The sequence below is a fragment of the Pan troglodytes genome, chromosome 4 (assembly GCF_028858775.2).
Source record: "Pan troglodytes isolate AG18354 chromosome 4, NHGRI_mPanTro3-v2.0_pri, whole genome shotgun sequence".
Classification (NCBI taxonomy): Eukaryota; Metazoa; Chordata; class Mammalia; order Primates; family Hominidae; genus Pan; species Pan troglodytes.
The window spans coordinates 58,939,230-58,963,833 of NC_072402.2; the positions used below are offsets into that span (position 1 = coordinate 58,939,230).

The 24,604-nt window shown below is 38.6% G+C and overlaps 1 protein-coding gene across 38 annotated transcripts in view; it reads left to right on the plus strand.

Moving 5' to 3' along the window:
* The first annotated feature begins 262 nt into the window (after positions 1–262).
* Positions 263–24,604, plus strand: part of SLC38A9 (solute carrier family 38 member 9) — an 84,179-nt gene continuing 59,837 nt past the window's right edge. For 9 of the 38 annotated variants that reach the window (XM_063810462.1, XM_063810461.1, XM_016953306.4 and 6 more), the window contains exon 1: positions 17,946–18,120. Coding sequence is in view for 11 of the 38 variants with exons in the window: in XM_009449151.5 (XP_009447426.3) it covers positions 14,756–14,868 (113 nt within the window). In the remaining 27 variants the exon portion in view is untranslated. Of the gene's footprint in view, positions 471–1,187; positions 1,236–8,273; positions 8,387–9,814; positions 9,971–14,721; positions 14,869–17,656; positions 18,121–24,604 lie in introns of those variants that run through there. The other 29 variants (XR_010156923.1, XR_010156921.1, XR_010156920.1 and 26 more) reach the window with 18 other exon arrangements.

The following is a 24,604-nucleotide window of genomic DNA, read 5'->3' on the forward strand; positions in this document are numbered from 1 at the left end:
AAGCCCAAAAGAGGGGTGATCCCTCGATGGAGGTGCCGCATCAGCGTTTTCTCACGTGGCCTCCGGGGCTCTATGAATGGCAAGAGATTGCATTCTTTCTACTACCCCTCCCAGCCTCCAGCCGGGACAAGGAACTAGAGCAAACTCGGGGTTGCAGTTCCGACTGGACTCGCCCACCTGGGCGCGCCGGCTGCCCAGCCTCCTGAAGCCTCGGGGCTGGGCCCTGCGGTGATGGGCGTGCTGGCCGTCGCAGAGCCCTCTGGGAGTTGTAGTCCGTAGCGGCGAGAGGTTTGACAGCGACCGCGGGCTTGGCGCATTCAGAACTCCAACTCCCGCCGGCCCCTGCGACCCAGGCTGTTGCCGCTTCCTGTTTGGACTAGGAGCCCCGCGGTCGCAAATTGCGAGAATTTGGGAAGGGAATCTTTATCTTCTCGTCTAGTTCTCCGAGGTTGAAGGCTTGGCCTGCTCAGGTAGATCACGTTCCCACGTCTAGCAAACTCGCCCCTCGGGGAGGTGGGAAGGTATCCGAGGGAAGGCGGCGGGAAGGGTTGAGGTTGGGGCGAAGCCGGCTGTCACCTGGGATAGTTCTTTGCAGCGCATCGGAACCGTCTCTTCTTTTGGGGCTCAGGGAGGCCATAGCCTGGAGCCGCGGAGACTGCTCCGGAGGCACGGCGCGCGCTCCTCAAGGGCTCAGGGAAAGAAAGTCAGGAGTCCCTTGGGGTCTGAGGGAATCCGAGTGTCTATGGGAGTCGGTGTCAGCTGGAGCCTTAGAGAAAAGATAGGGTTGGGGTAAATGAACACCCTGACCCTCGGGTGAGAGAAGGAGGGAGTAAGAGAATTGTGGGACTTGCAGGAATGGGAGCACCCTTCTTTCTCTCTCTTGAGATAGGGTCTTGCTCCGTCGCTTGGGCTTGAGTGAGGTGGCGCGATCACGGCTGGGAGCACCTTTCTCCATCCCGAGTTGGGGACATCTAGAGGGGGAACATGAGGGAGGAACCCCCTTTGGGCCTTGAGCTAGGACCACAGATGGGGTAAGGGCCATGACTGGTAAGCCCTCGCCACGCTTTTCACACGACTCAGTTGTGAGAGTGAGTGTGTTGATAGTGGGTAGCTTGACATCTCAGCATAGTAAAGCTGGAAGAGGGGTTTGAGAGCAGCTAGTCAAGCGCATTCACCTCATTTTACAGAGAAGGAAACTGAGGTCCACCGAGTTGGAGAAACCCACTCAACACCAGGTAACCATTTAATGGCAAACTCGACCAACACCTAATTGTCATGACTCCCAGGCAGTGTCTTATCCATTGCCGTGCTCTGTAGATGAGCACACTATAAGTTGTAAGTTGTACCTCCACCTTGTTTTCTTTTTTCTTTTCTTTTCTTTCTTTTTTTTTTTTTTCAGACAAGAGTCTCGCTCTGTCGCCCAGGCTGGAGTGCAGTGGAGTGATCTCGGCTCACTGCAACCTCCGCCTCCCTGGTTCAAGCGATTCTCGTGCCTCACCCTCCTGAGTAGCTAGGATTACAGCTGCCCGCCACCACGCCCCGCTAATTTTTGTATTTTTAGTAGAAACGGGGTTTCACCATGTTGGCCAGGCTGGTCTTGAACTCCTGATCTCAAGTGATCCGCCTGCCTTGGCCTCCCAAAGTGCTGGGATTACAGGCGTGGGCCACTGCGCCCAGCCTCTTTTTTCTTTTTAATACCTTCAGACATGACAAAGATCTGACATATGTAGGATAGGCAGCTGCTGAGGAGAAAGATTTTTTAAAAACGTTTCGGCCAGGTGCCGTGGCTCACACCTGTAATCCCAGCACTTTGGGAGGCTGAGGCAGGCAGATCATGAGGTCAAGAGATCAAGACTATCCTGGCCAATATGGTGAAACCCCGTCTCTACTAAAAAAAAATACCAAAATTAGCCAGGTGTGGTGGCACATGCCTGTAGTCCCAGCTACTCAGGAGGCTGAGGCAGGAGAATCGCTTGAACCCAGGAGGCGGAGGTTGCAGTGAGCTGAGATCGTGCAACCGCACTCCAGCCTGGTGACAGAGTGAGGCTCCGTCTCAAAAAAAAACAAAAACAAAAACTAAACAAAAAAATTTCAATAGGTCAAAATTACCCATGTCCTAACTTGAGAAAAATCTCTCTGCCTCATAAACAACTACAAACTTCGTGTTAAGATAGAAGGTTCGGCCGATTGCGGTGGCTAACGCCTGTAATCCCAACACTTTTGGGAGGCTGAGGTGGGCGGATCATTTGAGGTTAGGAGTTCAAGACCAGCCTGGCGAACATGGTGAAACCCTGTCTCTACTAAAAATACAAAAATCAGCCAGGTGTGGTGGTGTGCGTCTCATCTGTAATCCCAGCTACTTGGGAGGCTGAGGCAGGAGAATTGCTTGAGCCCGGCAGGCGGAGGTTGCAGTGAGCCAAGACTGCACCACTGCACTCCAGCCTGAGCCACAGAGGGAGATCCTGTCTTAAAAAAAAAAAAAAAAAAAAAAAAAAAAAAAAAAAAAAGTTGTCACCTGTAGTTTCTTTGTTTCTAAGAAAAGAAAATTTACCTTTCCTTCCCCTAGACTTCTGAGAACAGTTAGACTTAGATTCCTTTTCTTTTCTTTTCTTTTTTTTTTTTTTTTGAGATGGAATCTTGCTCTGTTGCCAGGCTGGAGTGCAGTGGCGCAATCTCAGCTCACTGCAACCCCTGCCTCCCGGGTTCAAGCGATTCCCCTGCCTTAGCCTCCCAAGTAGCTGGGACTACAGGTGCACACCACCATACCCGGCTAATTTTTTGTGTGTGTTTTGGTAGAGATGGGGTTTCACCATGTTGGCCAGGATGGTCTTGATCTCCTGACCTCTTGATCTGCCTGACTCGGCCTCCCAAAGTGCTGGGATTACAGGCGTGTGCCACACACGCCCAGCCAGTTAGCCTTAGATTTCTAATCACAATCTTAAATACTATATATTTCAGTTACATACATAAAATAATATGCTTTTAATTGTGATTTTATAATACTCTAAATACTTACAATAAAGGGTAAACTCAGCATAGGAGGATGGAATACCAACCTGAACTACAAATTGAAATAGTATTGTTTAGTATTTTTTTTTTTCTTTTTGGGGTTAGGGGCAGAGTTTTGCTCTGATACTCAAGCTTTAGTGCAGTGGCACTATCATAGCTAACTGTTACCTTGAACTCCTAGGTTCAAGCAATCCTCTTGCTTCAGCCTCCCAAAGCATTGGGATTACAGGCATGAGCCACCACACTGGACCTATATAGTATTTTTTAAAAAGTATATATGGGCTTAAAAGTTAAAAAAAAAAAAATCGCTTAGAGGTTAAAAATGTCTACCAGGCCTACATTTTATAACATACTTAAATTTCTGTCCTTTGCTAGGGTTTTTTCTTTCTTACCACTGAAATATAACTTGAGAGCATTTAGTGTTCCCATTGTAGAAGGAGAGATTCTTTGGTACCACAGCGTTGCTTTGGTAATTTCTTTGTGAGACCACACTATCCTCCAGCACTGTCAAATTTAACGCCTTTTGAAGCATTTATTGATCAGGTTGGAAGCATGTTCCAACTGTCACATCAGAATAGGAGAATTATAGATCCTATTGGCTAACCAGTAAATGATTCATCAGGAAGAGATTTAGATAAGTTTGTTATTGGAGTTTATAGCTGTTACAGACTAATACAGAAGAAAATATATATACATAGCATAACTGCTTCCACCAGGGTGACTTTTTTGTGGTGTGGTTCCATTTGCTTTTATGTTGGCATACTACAGAGGTAAGTAAACTATGACCAAATTTGGCCTGCTGACAGATATATTTTTTTCATAAAGTTCTATTGGAACACAGCCATGCACACTCAATTGCCTTTCATGCTAACAGGTAGAATTGAGTAGCTGCAGAAACTATATGGCTCAAAAAGCCTGAAATATTTATTATCTGACCCTTTACAGAAAAAAATATGTCAACCTCTAGCCTAGGACACTGAGTATAAATGTAGTATCTGAAACTCTATAACATACACAGAAGTATTCAGTAATATTCATTTTTAGTCTCTGAGAAAGAACATATATAATAGTTGTATGTGGGTCCATAGTCACATTTATTTGGGCACAAGCTAGTGTATTCTATTGCAGATTGATGCTAGCATCTTGGCATAGATTCTATAGATTTATTTTTGCAAAGAATTGTGAAAAGACATTTCTGAGCCTAGTATGGAAAGGGCTGATATTCTTTGAGATACGCTAATAATCACAGTCAATACCTTTTTAAAATAATGTCATACCAGTTTACTTTGATTGCTCTCTATGTCCTTTTTATGGAGAGAAGTGCTTCAGTACAGGCACTAACATTTTTTGTTCTTTTAGAGACAGAGTCTCACTCTGTCACCTGGGCTGGAATGCAGTGGTGCCATTGTAGCTCGCTGCAGTCTCGAACTCCTGGGCTCAAGCAGTTCTCTCACCTCAGCCTCCCAAGTAGCTGAGATTACAGGCATGAGCCACCATGCCTGGCTCAGTCACCAACATTTTAAATAAAAGTTGAAAGTACCAAGCAAGTCAACTAAGCTGTTCATTCCCTATTGGGACCTATCTCAGTCTCTTGGTCCTGCTCTAATGAAATACTTGAGGCTAGGTAATTTATAAACAATAGAAATTAATTTCTAGCAGTTGTGGAGGCTGGGAAGTCCAAGATCAAGCCACCTGCAGATTTGATGTTTGGTGAGGACCTGGTCTCTGCTTCCAAGATGGTGCCTTGATGCTGTGTCCTCACATGGGGGAAGGGATGGAAAGACAAAAGGGGTCTAGCTAGTTCCCTTCAAACTTTTCATAAGGTTACTAACTCCATTCATAAGGGTTCTGCCTTCCTGACATAATTACCTCCAAAAGGGTCTACCTGTTAATACTATAACATTGGCAATGAAGTTTCAACATATGAATTTTGGATGGGACACAAACATTCAAATCATAGCTGGACTCCTTATTAAAACCAATCTTAAACAATTAGAAACTCATTTAATGACTTAGATTTGACTTAGTGGTCTTGCATCTGGGACTTTGTTTTAAAACTCAGAGATTGAGTGAGATGTTAAAAGTGATTATGTCTGGGTTTTGTTTTGAGACAGAGTCTTGCTCTGCAACCTCTGCCTCCTGGGTTCAAGCAATTCTCCTGCCTCAGCCTCCTGGGTAGCTGGGACTACACGTGTGTGCCACCACTCCTGGCTAATTTTTGTACTTTTAGTAGAGACAGGGTTTCACTATGTTGGCCAGGCTGGAATATGTCTGTTTATGTCATCTTGTATATTTAGCCCCTACCAAATTATATCAATGTAATATCTGACAAATTAATACTATAGAAGTATTTAGCATTTTTGTTAATCATTGATAAACTATTCTGCATTATCACCTATGTAATATTTGCTGTGGAACTCTAATTCACCTCTCAACCTAATTCATCAAACTTCGGGATATTTTATACTTCTCATCAAGACATTCAAAAAAGCTTTAAGACTAGGCATGGTGGCTCATGCCTATAATCCCAGCACTTTGGTACTTTGGGAGGCTGAGGCAAGAAGATTACTTGAGGCCAGGCTGGGCAACATAGTGGCACACAGCTGGGATCCCAGCTATTTTAGAGGCTGAGGTGGGAGGATAGCTTGAGCCTGGCGGGAGGAGGTTGCAGCAAGCCCAGATGGCACTACTGCACTCCAGCCTGGGTGACAGAGTGAGACCCTGTCTCAAAAAAAAAAAAAAAAAGAAAAAAGAAGGCATATCTGTTGTCACCTGAAATTCTCAGGAGCAACGAGTACAGTTGTTTCTGTTGTGACAAAACTTGCACCATCTACACAAAAAAAAAAAATTTAAAAATTTAAATAAAAAAATTCCACCTTGGCTCTGTGTGGGGAAAAAAGGAGGGGACATTAAATTTCTGTTGAAAATTTAACATCATGCTAATTGACTAATTGAGACAACTGCAAATTACCAATTTTCTTACAGTTCTTCATATTTACTTGAATATTATAAATCTTTGAAAGGCACCAGGGACTTTGAACTCCTCATTTATGATTTGTTATTTGAAATCATCAGTTTTCTACTTATTTAGAATAAATAGCTAATTCTGCTATGCTGCAGAACTTTGGATTTGCTCAGAACAAATACACATAGGTGACTAAACTGGAAATTTTAATTCCTCAGTGGCCCTTACATTTTTCCCCAACCTTGATTTCACTTTTTGATAAGGTTCACTGAAATCCAAGGATCTTTCTAGATTTCTCCTCTTTGCTGGTTTCTTCACTTTCAATCTTTAAGTAAAGTATTAATTTCCAGAAAGTGAAAGGATCTTCTCTCTCTAAACTCACCCACATTCTCAGTTTAGTTTAGGAACCAATACTACAGAGTATATTGGTTTACAAAGTAAATTAGAAAGTATAGCCATATATTTCTGCCATTGTTTAGGCAGATATGTTTTTGCTACTCTGACTTGGCTTCTGTCCTTTCCCTTGTTTCACTGCCACTGGAAGGGTTGTTGCTGGCTAAGGAAATATTGAGCCTTGAGACAAAAAATTTTGCAACAAAAGAAATTTACCTAAACTAGCTTGCTTCAAGAAAAACAGATTCATGGTGTTTAATGTGTAATCCAGATACCCAGGCATGAAGTTTCACTCATTCTAGCCCTGATTATGTCTTAAAGAGTTTAAAGCCAGCCAGGCACGGTGGCTTATGCCTGTAATCCCAGCACTTTGGGAGGCCGAGGCAGGCAGATCACAAGGTCAGGAGTTCGAGACCTGCCTGGCCAATATGGTGAAACCCCGTCTCTACTAAAAATACAAAAAAATTAGCTGGGTGTGGTGGCAGGCACCTGTAGTGCCAGCTACTCGGGAGGCTGAGGCAGGAGAATTGCTTGAAATGGGGAGGCGGAGGTTACAGTGAGCCAAGATTGTGCCACTGCACTCCAGCCTGGGTGACAGAGCGAGACTCCGTCACCAAAAAAAAAAAAAAAAAGGGTTTAAGGCCATTTGCCATTATAGCTATTATTTTATATTTACAAAACTAAACAAAGAAGACCTGATTTTCAGATGCTTCTTTTGTCCTCCAACCGAACTCCTCCTTTTTAAGGCAGACATCAGAGTATACAGGAAATAACATTTAGAATCAAAGTGACCTGGTTTCAATCCCAAGTATGGTTTTCTTAGCTTAGTGATTTAGGACAAATTACTTCTCTGAGCTTCAATTAATTTCTTTCTTTCTTTTTCTTTCTTTCTTTTTTTTTTGTAATATGAAGGTAATACCCATTTCCCAAATTCTAAGGATTTATTGGATTTAAACAATAACATGTAAAACATTAGGCCAGTATTAGGCATTCAATAAATAAATGTTAGTTCCATCTCCCACTATCTTCTATTAACTTGTGTTTTTCTCTCAATTTTCCTTCAAAAATGACACCAAGTTTTGTCTTTTTGATATCCTTTAGTGCTGTCTTGTTTGTGGCAGTTCAATAATTCTATTATATAAAGGTCAACCTTTTTATTTTTCTTACCTTGCTGAGTTTGCTCACTTTATACTAAAGGCATGTAGATACATCAGCTGATTTTGTTCAGGCCGCTAAGTTAAGGCAATACATATTTTTTCTTTTTCTTTTAAAAAAAGTTTCTTCTTGTATGTCCTTCCAACGAGTAATTTTTCTAGTTTTAAACAGCTAAATTCATAATAAAAGTGATAGCTATGTTTGTTGAATATTCACTGTGTACCAGCCACATTATATGTATTATCTCATTTTAATCCGAAACCCTGTAAGACTAGTATTTTTATTATCTCCAAAACCAATGAATCTTAGGGAATTTAAGTAAGTTGCCCAAAGTTGCACAGTTAATAAATGGCAGAACCAAGATTCACATCCAGGCAATCTTACTTGTGAGCTATCAACCACCACACACTACTTGATAGCACCAGAATAGCCCAAATCTCAAATTACCCAATGTGTGTAATTCAGACAAATTAATGCCTTGCAGTTCTTTCTGAAAGTGCTTTTATGCATTGTTGGAGATTTAGGAGTGATACGGTTCTGGCTACTTATCAATATTAAAATTTTTCTCTAGCATTTCTTAACAATTCTATGGATTGCTGTTCTTCCCTACAATATAAAAATTTTATTAACCTTCGTTAAGTTCAAAAATAATAATAGCAAACTCTTACACAGACTTTGGTAAAAGTTTGACATTGTTCTAAATGCTTGTACTTACTAACTTATAGGTTTTTAAAATTTTCATGTGTTTCAGAGTTTCCTGAATAAGTTTTTCCCAAGTTCTGTGTTATTCTTTTTGATGAAAGGATATTGGCTTCCCTACAATCATCTTTTCAACTTCTAAAATGTTTAATTTTTTAAATTGAGGTAATGCTTTAAAAATCAATAAAGCTATAATACAATTCTAAATAGAACTTCTCTACAATATGTTTATTTCTTTCCTAAGCTTTTAATTCTGGTGCTACACCCAGGTTAATTTAAAATGTATTTTCTGTTGGTATTGTATTTTATTTTATTTTTTGAGACAAGGTCTCACTCTTCCGCCCAGGCTGGACTGCAGTGGTGTGATCATAGCTCACTGAGACCTCAAACCCTCTTGCTCCAACTGTCTTCCCACCTCAGCCTCCTGAGTAGCTGGGACTGTAGGTGAGCACCACCATGCCTGGCATGCATATATATATATATCAATCAAATTTTGTAGAGACACGGTCTTGCCATGTTGCCAGGGTTGGTCTCAACTCTGAATCTCCTGGCCTCAAAGGGTCCTCCTGCCTTAGCCTCCCGAAGTGCTGGGATTACAGGAATGAGCCACCATGCCAGGCCTATTTATATAGAATGTTTTCATTTATTACATCTGGGGAATCATCTTTTCAAGTTAATTAGTCAATTTGACAGTTTTAAACTAAGAAGATTTAACAGATTCTATCAATCCTAACTTCATTCCATCTTAATGTCATAAATTAGTAGGTTAATTTTGAAAAATTCTGCCTTTTAGTTTTAAAACTTAAGACCAAACAAGTCAACCGAATTGTTAATCAGTTTTATTATGTAAAGGAAGGAAGAGAAAGAGCAGGCTTTTGTTTTTTGCTGCTCAACTATTTTAATGAAATTAACAGTAATGAGTAACTTTATCTCAGTTGGTCCCATCTTACTGGGATTTTTGTAACAATTATCACTGAATTATGTACTTTATAGTCAAGAACATTTTTATGCTATAGATTTTCGAATACGTATAATACATTATATGAATCTGTGTCTCAAAGAGTCAACTTACTTATTCTTTTTACCTTAAAAGAATAAATTTTACACTGATTTATTACTAAGCTAATTTGACAGCTAGAGCTAGCAGTTGGTATAGATTTGAGCTGAAAGTGAAATGATGAACTGAAAATTGGAATTGGTTATTAGCATCCTAATATGTTTTATTATTCAAGTGATTTAGGACAAGTTACTTGACTTCTCTAGGCTTCATAAATGATTTTTTTTTAACTTTATTGAGGGTAGGGATCATGACTTAAATTTTTTTTCTATGTTTTTCAATACCTCAGTATATTGTAGGGACTTGTTGAGAACTTGTTGAATGAATATATTGTTCAGAGTTTACCATTACTCAGTATTTTAGTTGTCACATCTTAAAATAGATAATCATTTTTACCATCACACTCCCTTCATAAGATATAGAAATAAAGCCCTTCTTGTTTGGAAATGGTGGTATTTTGGTTTTACTTTTTTTTATGTTACGGTTGTAAGGTACTACTTTAATATTTTTATTTAACTTTATTTGTTTGTCTTTAGTAGAACTAAGCTAATGAGAGCTTTGACTTGCTTAAACGTTGGGCAGGAAAGCAGAAGAGAAAAGGGAAGTGGAAATCAAAACAACAGAGAAAAGAAAATGCACATATTTGGGAAATAGAACATGTTACTAACATCTGTGTCACATAATAATCAGTGGTAGGTTGACATCATTTGCCTAGATGTTCATGACTGAAGAAAAATTTTTCACTTAAAAAAGGAAAAACCTGAAGAGGCTGCCTATGTTTAAAAAAAAAAGAGCAAGTATTTTCATTTGGTTTTTGATGGAAATGATAATACATTTGAACATTTTTTTTTTCCCATTACAAAGTACTAAATGAGGTCAGACATGGTGGCTCATGCCTTTAATCCTAGCACTTTGGGAAGCTGAGGCAGAAAGATTACTTGAGGTCAGGAGTTCAAGACCAGCCTGGGCAACATAGTGAAACTCCGTCTCTACCAAAAAAAAAAAAATAGCCAGGCATGGTGGTGCACACTTGTAGTCCTAGCTACTTGGGAGGCTGAGGTGGGAGGATCACTGGAGCCCAAGAGGTCGCGGCTGCAGTGAGCCATGATCATGCCACTGCACCACTCCAGCCTGGGTGACACAGTGAGAACCTGTCTCAAAAAAAAAAAAAATTAATGCTAAAATGTAATATGTATAATCTCATTTAATCCTCAAACATTAATTTGTTTAAATTTTGAAGATGCAGAGATAGTCTCATGGAGATTAAATGGTTAATGCTAAGTTACACAGGTAGTGAGTGTTAGATACAGGATTTCTAATTCAAAAACTTTATTTTCTTCCTACTGTTTCATAAATGTTACATTTAGAAAATTAAGAAAAGTGGACATATGAGTCCGTTAAACAAATATGGCAACAATAAAACTGTACTTGTTAAGTAGTCTGGGCAGTAACAAGTAACAGAAGAAAGTGAAAGATACAAGGGACTGAGAAAGAAATGACAAAGAACAGGAAAGACAGCATAGCACAGTGGTAAAGAGAACAGGCTCTGGATTTAGACTGCCTCGTTTTTAATTCCAACTCTGCCACTTACTAACTTTGTGATCAGTTACTTCTCTGCTGTGTATCCTTATCTATAAAATGAGGATAATAATAGTAATTTACAGGGTAAGTAATAAAGCTACATCCCTTGCTTTTACATGTTAAAACCTATTTATTTCATCAGCATCCCCGACCTCTACCCACTGGGTGTCAGTAGCACTCCCTTTAATTCTAACAACCAATTGGGTAAGGCCAAATTCCTTATTACCCTTTTCTACAATTCTTGACATGCTGTGTAGAGTACAGTGTAGGGGGATAAGGATAGAAGCAGGGAGCTCCATTAGAATGCTGTTGTGGTAATCTTGGTAAGAAATGGTAGTGATTAAATTCTGGATATATTTGAAGGAAAAGCCAATAAGATTTCCTAATGGGTTGAATGTAGACTGTGAGAAAAAGAAGTCATGAGTGATTCCAAGAATTTTGGCCTGAGCAAGTAGAAAGAGATTTTATCAACTGAAATAGGAAAACACTAGGTGGGGTAGTTTTGGGGGAAGAAAATCAGAAATTCCATTTTGGACATGTTAGGTTTGAGTTGTCTATTACATCTAGCTAAAGATGTTGAGTAGGCAGTTGAATAAGCAAGCCTGAAATTCAAAAAAGAAGTTTAGGCTAGAGATATTAGTGTGGAAATTGTCATTGCCTAAATTAATAGAACTTTCTACAATGATGGAAAAATGTTTATGTCTATACTGTCTAATATGGTAGACACATGTGGCCACATGTGGATTTTGAGCACTTCAAATGTAGCTAGTGTGACTGAGGTACTGAATTTTTTTATTTTAGTTAATTTAAGTAGCCACACCTAACTAGTGGCCACTGTATTGGGCAGCACGAGCTATGATAGTAAAACCATAAGACTGCATAAGATTACCAAGAGATCAAGGGTAGGTCAAGACTGAACCTTGGAACTCTGCAACTGTAAAGGGATCTGAGAAATGAGAAAGCAGCAAAGGAGACAGAGAAGGAGGAGGGACCAGTGAGGTAGGGAAAAAACCTGGAGGCCCAGTGAATCCAGCTTGTCAAGGAGGAAAGTGATTCTTTTGGCAAATATTTCCAATAGGTCAAGTAAGTTAAGGACTGAGAAATAACCCTTGGGGTTACCAATGTGGAGATCTTTAGTGATCCAATAAGAACAGCTTCTGTGTAGTGATAGGAAAGATATCATGATTAGCATAGGCTGAAGAAAGAATGAGAGGATCTTATTTATCTTGTGCTTTCTATTTTTTCCCACCTATTTTATATTTTTTTCTCCTCTTTTGCTTTCCTTTAGTTCAGTTATTTTTTATCCTTCTTCTTTCCCCTCTACTAAATTTAAGGTTGTACACTGCTTTCTATTAATAGTTACCTTAAAATAACAACATCAATGTGTGATGTTGATCTGGACAACATGAGGACCTTTGGACATTTTAATTCCAAGACCTTCGTCTGACTTTTTTTTCCCCCTTTGGTCTGGGATTTTAGTTCTTTTTTTTTTTTTTGCTTGTTTTATTTTTTTTAATTGGGGTCTCACTCTGTGACAACGAGGCTGGAGTGCAGTGGTGCAGTCTTGGCTCACTGCAACCTCTGCCTCCCTGGTTCAAGTGATTTTCCCACCACAGCCTCCCAAGAAGCTGGAATTACAGGCGCCCACAACCATGCCTGGCCAATTTTTATATTTTTAGTAGAGACAGGGTTTCACCATGTTAGCCAGGCAGGTCTCGAATTCCTGACCTCAAGTGATCTGCCCACCTCGACCCCCCCAAAGTATTGGGATTACAGATGTGAGCCACTGTGCCCAGCTGTAATTATTTTTTTCAAACCCTGTAATGTTTATTCTCTTACATTCATTAAATTTCATAAATCTGTAGATAGGTATCTTTAATGGTCAGCCATTATCTCTACAGATATTACTTCTGTCTTCTTACTTTCTGATTCTCCAATTACATGCTTTTCAGACCATCTCATTCTATCCTTCATGTTTCTTAAACACCTTCCACATTTTCTGCCTTTATTTTTCTCTCTCTGCCACATTCTAGGTAGTTTCTTCTGACTTATCTTCTACGTCGTTAATTTTCTCTTCAACTTTTAAACTCATTCATTGAGTGTTGAATTTGGGCTCTTGAATTTTTTTTTTTCCTAAAAATTCACTCTGGTCCTTATTTAGACATACTAAGTCACTTTTTGAAAATGTCTACTTTTTCTGTTATTAAACATAGGGAACATTATTTTATATTTTTATTCCATTGATTTTTATAGTTGAAGTTCTTGTGGGTCTGTTTCTGCTTTTGTTTCTTGTTCTCACTCATAGTACTTTATTTCCTCATATGCTAGGTTATTTTTGACTCACTGTTTGTTGTCTTTAAATGATTGTTAGCAGGACTTCTTTGAGGCCTACGATGAAGGTGTATCTTCACAGGAAAGATTTACATTTGCTTCTATTGGTTACCTAGAAGTGCTACCAAGCAGGTTAATCTTAAATTACATTCATAGCTTTAAGTGTTCCTTGCAAATTCTCATGAGGTGCAGTTTATGGTAACAAAAAAGCTCATACACACACATGATGTGGTCAGTAGTTTTGGGTGTTTTTTTATTTATTTTTTTGAGATGAGTCTAGCTCTGTCACCCAGGCTAGAGTGCAGTGGCACGATCTTGGCTCACTGCAACCTCCACCTCCTGGGTTCAAGCTATTCTCCTACCTCAGCCTGCCAAGTAACTGGGATTACAGGAGCGTGCCACCATGCCTGGCTATTTTTCTATATTTTTAGTAGAGACAGGGTTTCACCATGTTGGCCAGGCTGGTTTTAAACTCCTGACCTCAGGTGATCCACCCACCTCTGCTTCCCAAAGTGTTGAGATTATAGACGTGAGCCACCACTCCTGGCCAGTTTGTTTTTTTGTTGTTTTTTGTTTGTTTGATTTGAGACAGGGTCTCACTCCATCATCCAGGTGGCTGGAGTGCAGTGGCGCAATCATAGCTCACTGTAGCCTCCAAATCCTGGGTTTAAGCAATCCTCCCGCTTCAGCCTCAGCCTCCAAAGTAGCTGAGACTACAGGCATGTGCCACCATGCCCAGCTAGTTTTGTTTGTTTTTTAGTGGAGATGAGGTTGTGCCATTTTGCCCAGGCTAATGTCAGACTCCCAGCCTCAAGCGATCTGCCTCAGCCTTTCAAAATGCTGTGATTACAGGTGTGGACACTATAGCCTCTGGTCCATTTTAAGAAGACTTCTTTGTAGTTCCCTTGTGAGGGAATAAGCCATTTTACTTCTTGTTAAACCTTACTCTGATGGCAAAGGTCTTTATAGTTCCAGCTGTATTGTGGTGGGGAAGTGGGGAAAGGGGATGATTTATTATTATAATAATTCCTTACTTTGGATGAACACTGAGCTTTGACTTCTGTTTCCCAAATACTACACAAGGCTTTGAAAACCTCAGCTGGAATTCTTCTGGTACAGCAAATGCCCTCCAGGCAGCAGCAGTTTCCTTCAGTCATTTTCCTCTCTTGGTTCTTTAATTTCACCTACAAATGGCCTGATTTTCCTTACTGTTTTTGATGCTTTTCAAAGATTTTAAAAATATTTTATTCAGTATTTTTAGTTTTTTTCCGCAGGAAAAATGAGTCCGAATAGCCTAATCTGTTTTATTACTGAAAATGAATTGCCCCACTTATTTTTTAGTAAGCTGAAAAACAAGAAATAACTCAATTTAAGGTTAGCAAGTTTCTGATAAATATTTCAGGCATATACCTCATTAAGATATCTTCAGCAAATTCCAGTATTTTTCCAATTTGTTATTCATGAATATTTATTAGTGATGGATAATAAAATATTTTAAAATTAAACTAAATTATTTATCTTCTTTGTGTAGGACTAACTTCTTCAGTGCTTAGAGTGTGAGAAAAATGGCAAATATGAATAGTGATTCTAGGCATCTTGGCACCTCTGAGGTAGATCATGAAAGAGATCCTGGACCTATGAATATCCAGTTTGAGCCATCGGATCTAAGATCCAAAAGGTAAGCATTTAAAATAAAACACATTTTATAATTAGGGTCTTTAATGATTAAAATACATCTAATTATAACCAAACATGTATAGATTTGATTATAAAATATCCACTTTCTTACAGGATTTGTGTGTATACATGTGGAGAGAAGTAAATAGGAATACTATTTACTGGTTTATATTTGATTTTTTTTTTTTTTTCCACTAAACTCAACATCTCTGTTGGGGGAGTGGTTGGGGTAACTTTACAAAGTAAGGTACATTGATATAATTCATTTAACAAATATGTATTGATTACCCACTTTGCGCAAGGTAATATGCTAAGTGCTCGAGGTAGAAGAGTAAAAGTAATAGAAAATCTTCATCTTCATTGAGGTAAAATTTCAGCAGATAGTTTAAAATAATTTGAGTTTAAATTTTATTTCATTGTATACCTGTAAAACCCAAAAGAATCCACGAAAAAATTATAAACAGTAAGAGAATTCAATAAAGTAGCTGCTTACAAAACAGGCAAAAATAAATAGACTTCCAATGAGAAAATGTAAGAAAAAATAAAATACATAGAAATGGTCTTAACATGAATGTGTAAAATCTATATGAGAGAAACTAAAATGCTTCTGACATAAAATAAGATTTAGAGTATTTCATAAAATCTGAGATGCTACTGATTATAAATTGCATATTTAAAAAAAATGTAACACTAAGAAAAACTGCTGCCCATAACTCTGATGCAATAACCTCTTAGGACTTAGAGTTTTTGTTTTGTATTTACTGCAAGAACTCTTGGGCCACGTACGGTGGCTCATGCCTGTAATCCCAACACTTTGGGAGGCTGAGGTGGGTGGATCACTTGAGGCCAAGAGTTCCAGACTAGCTTGGCCAACATGGCAAAACCTGATCTCTACTAAAAGTACAAAAATTAGCTGGGCGTGGTGGCGCACAGCTGTAATCCCAGCTATTTGGGAGACTGAGGCATGATAATCACTTGAACTTGGGAGGCAGAGGTTGCAGTAAGCCAAGATCGTACCACTGCACTCCAGCCTGGTCATAGAGCAAGACTCTGTCAGGAAAGGAAAGGAAAGGAGAGGAGAGGAGAGGAGAAGGGTGGGGAGTGGAGGGGAGGGGAGGGGAAGGGAGGGGAGGGGAGGGGAAGGGAAGGGAAGGGAAAAGGGAAAAGGGAGAACTCTTGGACTTATGTGATATTTTATCCTATATTTCTTGTGCAATTATAAAAATGAAAATAGAAACAAAGTATATTGATTAAGGTATTACTGACACCTCACATTTAGAATATGATTCTTCTGAATTATTTTTTGATGTAGAGTCATCAAAATAGTTGTTTCCCCCACCACACACACACACAGAATTTTCCTTAGTGCCATTAAGAACCCTGGTGCTGTAACATTTCCTGAAAAGATTTTCTTCCAGGTCACTGACACTTAAGTTTTGATGCTTGCACTTTCCTGATCTTACCAGAAGATGTCACAAAAGGTTTTCTAACAAGAACATGACCCATCTGTCTTCCTCAAATGGTCCTTAAATGGTTTGTCTGACATGACCACGGATGGCAGTTACCTGTCATGCCATCAGGAATAACTACTATCATATTGTCACTTGCTGACAGTGATTTTTTTTTTTTTTTTGAGACAGGGTCTCACTCTGTAGCCCACACTGGAGTGTGATGGTGCAATCATGGCTTGCTGCAGCCTTGATCTCCTGGGCTGAAGCAGTCCTCCCACTTCAGCCTCCTGAGTAGCTGGGACTACAGGTGCATGCCACTGTGACCAGCTAATTTTTTTTTAAATTTTATTTTGTAGAGAAGGGGTCTTACTGTGTTACTGGGGCTGGTCTTGAACTCCTGGGCTCAAGCAATTTGTCCATCTTAGCCTCCCAAGTAGCTGGGACTACAGGTGCACACCACTGCACCTGGCTAATTTTTCAAATTTATTTTTTGCAGAGATTGCATCTCACTTTATTGGCCGGGCTGGTCTTGAACTCCGGGGCTCAAGCAATCCTCCCACCTTGCCCTCCCAAAGTGTTGGGATTACAGGTGTGAGTCACCACGCCTGGCTCTGGCAGTGATGAAAAGGTGTTCTAGATTATGAGATTCATCCTTACTTAGAAGTGTTTAAATATGTATATTAGAATCAGTAAAATATGATGTAATAAAAAGAATTAAATGAGGCATATTCTGCTCTCATTGGGAAGACTCTGAAGATGTCATAGTCTTCAAATTTTAATCCATAAATTTAATGTGATTTCCCCCCTAAAATGCCAGCAGCCTATTCCAAAGTTTATATGGATCAGTAATTTCACTTCTAAGCATTAATTCACATTGTCAAAAATTGTATGTGTACAAGGTTGTGTAATGCAGTATTTTTTATAGTAGTAAAGATTAAAAGCAATCAAAATTTCTTACAGGATTGGATAAATAAGTTGTGGCACATTTATACAATGGAATATTTTTTCCTCTATTAAAAAGGAGATGGCTTTATTACATATCAAAATGGAACAAGTCTTCAACTTATTTTGTTAAGTGAAAAATTGAAGTACAGAGCAGTGTGTATAGTATGCCACCATTTGGGTAAAAATAAATAAATATAATATGTATAAATGAAGTTTTGGGTAGTAAATAGGAAACTGTAAGACGGTTGCCCCCTCAGAGGGAAACTGAGTGCTTTAGGCGGGATGGTGTGGCAGATACTGTTAGGTAGACACCCAAAAATTAATCAGCAACCCTACCTATTCCTTAATGTCAACAGAATCCTTATTTTTTTGAGTCACAATGGGTCTTCATCCAAGAGATGAAAGATGGTTGGTTTAAGCTAATCTTGATAATCCTATTTTCATTCGCACATACTTAAGTTTTTAGTCTTTCTTAAAACTAGAGGTGGAAATGTGAAATTTATCACATGAGAAATTTATCATTGTCATTTATAGTGGCCATCAGAAAAGATAATGAAATAAGACTTTTGATTCTTACTTATATAATCCAATGTCAGTAAATATAAGCACTAATGAATGCTGACTTGAATGCTCAGGGTTTTCTTGAAAATTCTAAATTCTGTGATAAATAATTGACCACTGTGACAACAGAACGTAAGTCATTAAAGTGCATTCCATTACAGTAAGTTGGCAGGAGTTCAAACAGTTCTCTGCAAATTTGTTTAACTGCGTAGATTAAATGGCAATATATTTTCTATAATGAAACTTGTTGAAATGAGAGGGAATCAGCTATTTACAATCATGGCATAACTACCTAGGTAAGCATGTTTTAAGAAAGGCAAATATAGAGACTTAGCAGTACTAAATGCTAATTTGCTTGTGGAATAATTTGTTTAGGAAAACAAACTATTTAATGAGAAAAAATGTAAGTACCTTCAAACATTGTTATTTCTGTTAAAATATGGATTACTTCACATTACATATATAAATAAAACTCATCTACACTGTGGGAAAATTATCTTCCATTTGAAGAACCAGATTAGGACAACTATTTCCAAAACTGTAGTTATTTTAGAGTTACCTTATGACTTTGGCAATATCTTCAATAGTACCTGTATAATATAAGTGAATGTTTCTTCAAAAATCTATTTACTTTTTAAAATTAGGGTTAATTTAGCCTCAACCCAGCTTTGTAAAACGATGGATTTGAAGTGTTGTTTATGCTTTTTTTCTAATACGCATTGCATTAAATACCAACTAGTTTAAATAGCATTTATTCTTGTGCTACTTACAATCATCTTACATATTACCATACTTTGAGAAACTGTCTTTGGCTGTCAGAGTATGTCAAGTATATATTTAGATTACTTATCCTCAGTTTAGCTTGTGGTTTTCTATCTCTTCCACTAGGTGGCAATAAAAATCGCATAATTTTAATAACTGCTTTGGACTGAAAGTATGATGGTTCGCTTATCCTTTTAGTGGAACTGGGGTCTAACTAAACTTAGGTGGAGGAAGGAGCTTGTTGTTATAGGGGAATAATATATGTCAAGTCATTTGGGGGGCTTTTTCAAACTATGCAGGCCTACTTTTTATTCTGCATACCCCTCCCCCACCAGTTTTCCCCCTGATTTGGGGGTGGAATAAGGAGTGTGAGTGGAGGGACAGAAAGGTTTAGAAATCTCCTATCTTGATATATGTGCTACATTCCATTAGCAAGTACCAGTCTAAGAGGTTATTTTCCTGTTTTTCTCAGGCTTTCTGGTAGCCAAAGATAGAACCTGATTTTCAGTATTGCTTGATGTTGCTACATATTCAGGATTGCTGCTATTCTCGGACTATGCCCTGGGGAAGTTGACCATCCAGCTAGCCTACAAACAGATTGTGAAATAGTTAATTTGTTTTTGAGCTTCTCTGGTTTTTCAGTCTTTCTCTATCTCTGTTTCCTCTTCTTCCATTTTCCCCAGGGCCTAGGGATTTCATATCCTTCTCTGTATGCCCAGTATTACCCAGGGCAGGAATTCATTCAGACTTAACCCCTTAGGCAATTCTTTGTAAACCATATTTTTCTTCTGCCCCTTATTCACCAGTACTTATCTGTCCTATTCCCTCCAGGGCTCTGTTGTCAGCTTGGTATTATAATGGTAAACAATTGGATATGTCAGAGACTTAGTCTATTACATTTCCATGGCTATTTGCATTTTAACATGGAGAATCCGGTAAATATGAAGTCCTAACCAAAAGTTTCAAGATTTTTCTAACTGAGAACATTTCAGGTGCTCTGATAAGCCAAGTGGGGTACAGGCAGCATTCCTACTGCCCTTCAAACAACCTAGGTATGCTGTGGCACTCTTTTTTATAATGTCCTCTAGTGTGCACATCTGTAAATTGGTCTTTCTGTTTTACCTGTCACTAATACTGTCACTATAGAGCAGCCTAAGTTGACTCTTTTTGGTACTTGAGGTCTTAGGAGAGAGGAAGAAGGAAAAATATATAAGGACAAAGAATTTGAGAGAATAAAAGGATTCTGATGGGATTGTAAATAAGGTCGCAGTCTAACAAGTTTATGTTTAGATTTAAGACATCTCTAACTGCACATCTCAGATTGTCCTCTTAGCACTTTAGAAAAAGTTCCTTTGGGGAATCTAGTACATCTAGTAAAATGATATTTACTAAGGCAAAGTGAAGAGTTTATCTATTAATAGGTAACAGTAGATAGATCCTGGCCCAGTGACAGTGATTGGAAGTAATTGAGGCTTGATGGTTTCATAGCTGGGATTATACAGATGTTCAACAAAAGACAGAAAAGTAGTTTTCCCAGGAGGGGTGGTTTCCAGAGTTGTATAAATTATATTTTGAGGAACTTGACATCAGTGTTAAACAGATGAACTAGGACCTTGGTCATTAATCAGTGGCTAGTGCGGATGGCCAACTTGCTAGTTGTATTACTTTTATACCCTTCTCCATCCTCTTTCCCTTCCATTCTCTCACACTTGGGCCTCCCTCTCTTCTCTCCAACTTTCCACCGTTACTTTTCCTCAAAGGAACTGTCTTTTTGCTAAACACTTGAAGAGTGTTTAGCAAATCCTGGCCTTAGAGTCAGAGATGCCTTAAATCTAAATACAGACAAGGCACAGTGGCTTACACCTGTAATCCCAGCACTTTGGGAGGCTGAGGGAGGTGGATTGCTTGAGGCCGGGAGTTTGAGACCAGCCTGGGCAACATAGCGAGATATATGCAAAACTTAGCAAATTTCTACAAAAACAAAAAAAATCTAAATACAAACTTTGTTAGACTGGGATCTTATTTCTAGTCCCATTAGAATCCTTTTATTCTTTCAAATTCATTGTCCTTATATATTTTTCTTTCTTCCTCTCTTTTCAAATAGTTTTGTTTGCTTAATTGCCCTTTTGTATCCATAATTGCTTGCCTGAGTGGCTTCTTTCTTTCCTAGATCAATCTGTTCTAATTGATTTTACTATTTGTTTACTTGCCTGGAAGTTAGTTTTGCTTTATCATCTTTTCTTCCTGTCTCATTATTATTATGATGCTTCTCCACTTATTTTGGGGTGTTCCTGATAAACCCATCATAAGCCAAAAATATCCTAAGTTGAAAATGCATTTAATACCCAGATAAAACCATCATAAAGTCAAAAAATCATAAGTTGAACTGCTGTAAGTTGGGGACTGTATTAGAGAAGCCTGAAGAAAGAGGGAGCCTCGTTGGGTTTGACTGGTACTCTTTAGGGCCAAATCAAAAGTGTGGGTTTTTTGGAGGAAATAATATGAAGGGTTGGGCTAGCATTGTTCTCTGTCTGCTCAATATTGTAACACATCCAAGTATATATTTAGTCAAAAGGGTTTTAGTGTAATAGTATAATTATGCTATAAAAGCAGTAAAACCAATTGCAAGTATATAACAAGAGATTTGAAACTTCTTTTAACAAGCAGACTTAAAACCAAATATTATTGAATTGATGGAGGCACATGAAATGCCAGTGTCTTGTTATAGCTCAGTGGCTGACTATAGGCCAATGATAAGGAATTGGTGTGAAAATTACACATTGAGATTATGCATCTTTGACTTGCCTGATACTTTTTTTAGTCTCATTCTGAAATTGTCCCCGAAGTCTATTACATAGCTTTTCTATGCCTTATTTTAAGTTAGGAGATATGTTTTCTATAAAATCATATTGGGAATTGTTTTGGTGCTATACTTATAAAAAGCCCTGGTTCATTTGCTAGAACATCATGCTTCCTTATTTTTTCTACTTCAGTAGTTTATAGTTTATCTTGGTATATTATCACTACTTCAACTAAGTTTATTTTTATCTTTGTTTAGTGTATACAGATCTGACCTGATACTTATTCTAACACTAGCTTTTTAAAATAACACTAGTTTTTACTTATGTCTATCAAAACTTCTGCTTTTTTATTTACCTATACTTCATATACAGAATGGCTTCTAGTTTTACTTCTCTTAAATTGTCTTATTAATTTCAAATAGGGGCAAGCATTGGCCTTCTTTATTATGTCTTTGAGTGTAGCTATGCCTGGGAATTTACATGTTAAAATACAATTTCATTATGTTATTTTCATTTGTTTCTCTTTTCTATTATAGTGAGAGTTATTTTTATTTTTTAAAAATTATGTCTCTAGGTAGTTATATATTTTCTATTTTATTAAGGCTTGTAAATGGGATGTTAAAAATAATTGCTTAAAGAGGTCATGCCCTAGGGCCGGGCGCAGTGGCTCACGCCTGTAATCCCAGCACTTTGGGAGGCCGAGGCGGGCGGGTCACGAGGTCAGGAGATCGAGACCATCCTGGCTAACACAGTGAAACCCCGTCTCTACTAAAAATACAAAAAAATGAGCCGGGCATGGTGGCGGGCACCTGTAGTCCCAGCTACTCTGGAGACTGAGGCAGGAGAATGGTGTGAACCCGGGAGGCAGAGCTTGCAGTGAGCCGGGATTGGGCCACTGCACTCCAGCCTGGGCAACAGAGCGAGACTGTCTCAAAAAAAAAAAAAAAGAGAGAGATTATGCCCTAATTCATACATTGCTGGTGGGATTGAAACATGGTACAAAGACAAGGATGCCCTCCCTCACTACTCCTATTCAACATAGTATTGGAAGTTCTGGCCAGAGCAATCAGGCAAGAGAAAGAAATAAAGTTCATTCAAATAGGAAGAGAGGAAGTCAAACTATCCCTGTTTGCAGATGACGTGATCCTATATCTAAAAAACTGTATCGTCTCAGTCCAAAAGCTTCTTAAGCTGATAAGCAACTTCAGTGAAGTCTCAGGATACAAAATCAATGTGCAAAAATTGCTAGCATTCCTATACACCAACAACAGTCAAGCCGAGAGCCAAATCTCGAATGAACTCCCATTCACAATTGCTACAAAAAACTAAAATACCGGCCGGGTGCAGTGGCTCACACCTGTAATCCCAACACTTTGGGAGGCCAAGGCGGGCGGATCATGAGGTCAGGAGATTGAGACCATCCTGGCTAACACAGTGAAACACTGTCTCTACTAAAAATACAAAAAATTAGCCGGACATGGTGACACGCACCTATAGTCCCAGCACTTGGGAGGCTGAGGCCAGAGAATCTCTTGAACCCAAGAGGCGGAGGTTGCAGTGAGCTGAGATCACGCCACTGCACTCCAGCCTGGGCGACAGTGAGACTCTGTCTCAAAATAAATAAATACATAAATACATAATAAAAAAATAAAATACTAGGAATACAGCTAATTAGGGAAGTGAAAGATCTCTACAAGGAGAACTACAAACTGCTGCTCAAAGAAATCAGAGATGACACAGACAAATGGAAAAGCATTCATATGCTCATAGATAGGAAGAATCAATATCATTAAAATGGCCATACTGCCCTAAGCAATTTATAGATTCAATGCTATTTCCATTAAACTACCATTGACATTCTTCACAGAACTAGAAAAAAACTTTTAAAAATACGTATGGAGCCATAAAAGAGCCTGAATAGCCAAGGCAATCTTAAGCAAAAAAAAAAAAAAAACAAAAAACAAAGCTGGAGGCATCATGCTATCCAACTTCAAATTATATTACAGGAGTACAGTAACCAAAACAGCATGGTACTGGTACAAGAACAGACCCACAGACCAATGGAACAGGATAGAGAACCCAGAAATAAGACCGAACACCTACAACTATCTGATCTTCAACAAACCTGACAAAAACAAGCAATGGGGAAATATTCCCTATTGAATAAATGGTGCTGGGATAACTGAGTAGCCATTTACAGAAAATTGAAACTGGACCCTTTCCTTAACCATATACAAAAATTAACTCAAGATGGATTAAAGACTTAAATATAAAACCTAAAACTATAAAAACCCTGGAAGACAACCTAGGCAGTACCTTTCAGGACACGGGCACAGGCAAAGATTTCATGACGAAGATGCCAAAAAAATGGCAAAAAAGGAAAAATTGACAAATGGGATCTAATTAAACTAAAGAGCTTCTGCACGGCAAAAGAAACTATCAATAGAGTAAACAGACAACCTACAGAGTGGAAGAAAATTTTTGCAAACTATGTATCTGACAAAGGTCTAATATCCAGCATCTATAAGGAAGTTAAACACATTCACAGGAAAAAACAACCCCATTAAAAAGTGGGCAAAGAAATGAATAGGCAGACACTTCTGAAAAGAAGACATATATGCAGCCAACAAGCATATAAAAAAAGCTCAATATCACTGATCATTAGAGAAATGCAAATCAAAACCACAATGAAATACCATCTCACACCAGTCAGAATGGTTATTATTAAAAAGTTAAAAAGTAACAGATGCTGGTGAGGTTCTGGAGAAAAAGGAAGGCTTATACACTGTTGGTGGGAGTGTAAATTAGTTGAGCCATTATGGAAGATAGTGTGGTGATTCCTCAAAGACTTAAAGACAGAAATACCATTCGACCCAGCAATCCCATTACTGGGTATATACCCAAAGGAATATAAATAGTTATATTATAAAGATACATGTACACATACGTTCACTGCAACACTATTTACAATAGCAAAGACATGGAATCAACCAAAAGGCCCATCAATGATAGACTGGATAAAGAAAATGCATACACCATTCAATGCTGTGCAGCCATAAAAAAGAATGAGTTCATGTCTTTTGCAGGGACATGGATGAAGCTAGAGGCCGTTATCCTTAGCAAACTGACAGAGGAACAGAAAACCAAATACCACATGTACTCACTTTTAAGTGGGAGCTAAATATTAAGAACACCATGGACACATAGAGGGGAACAA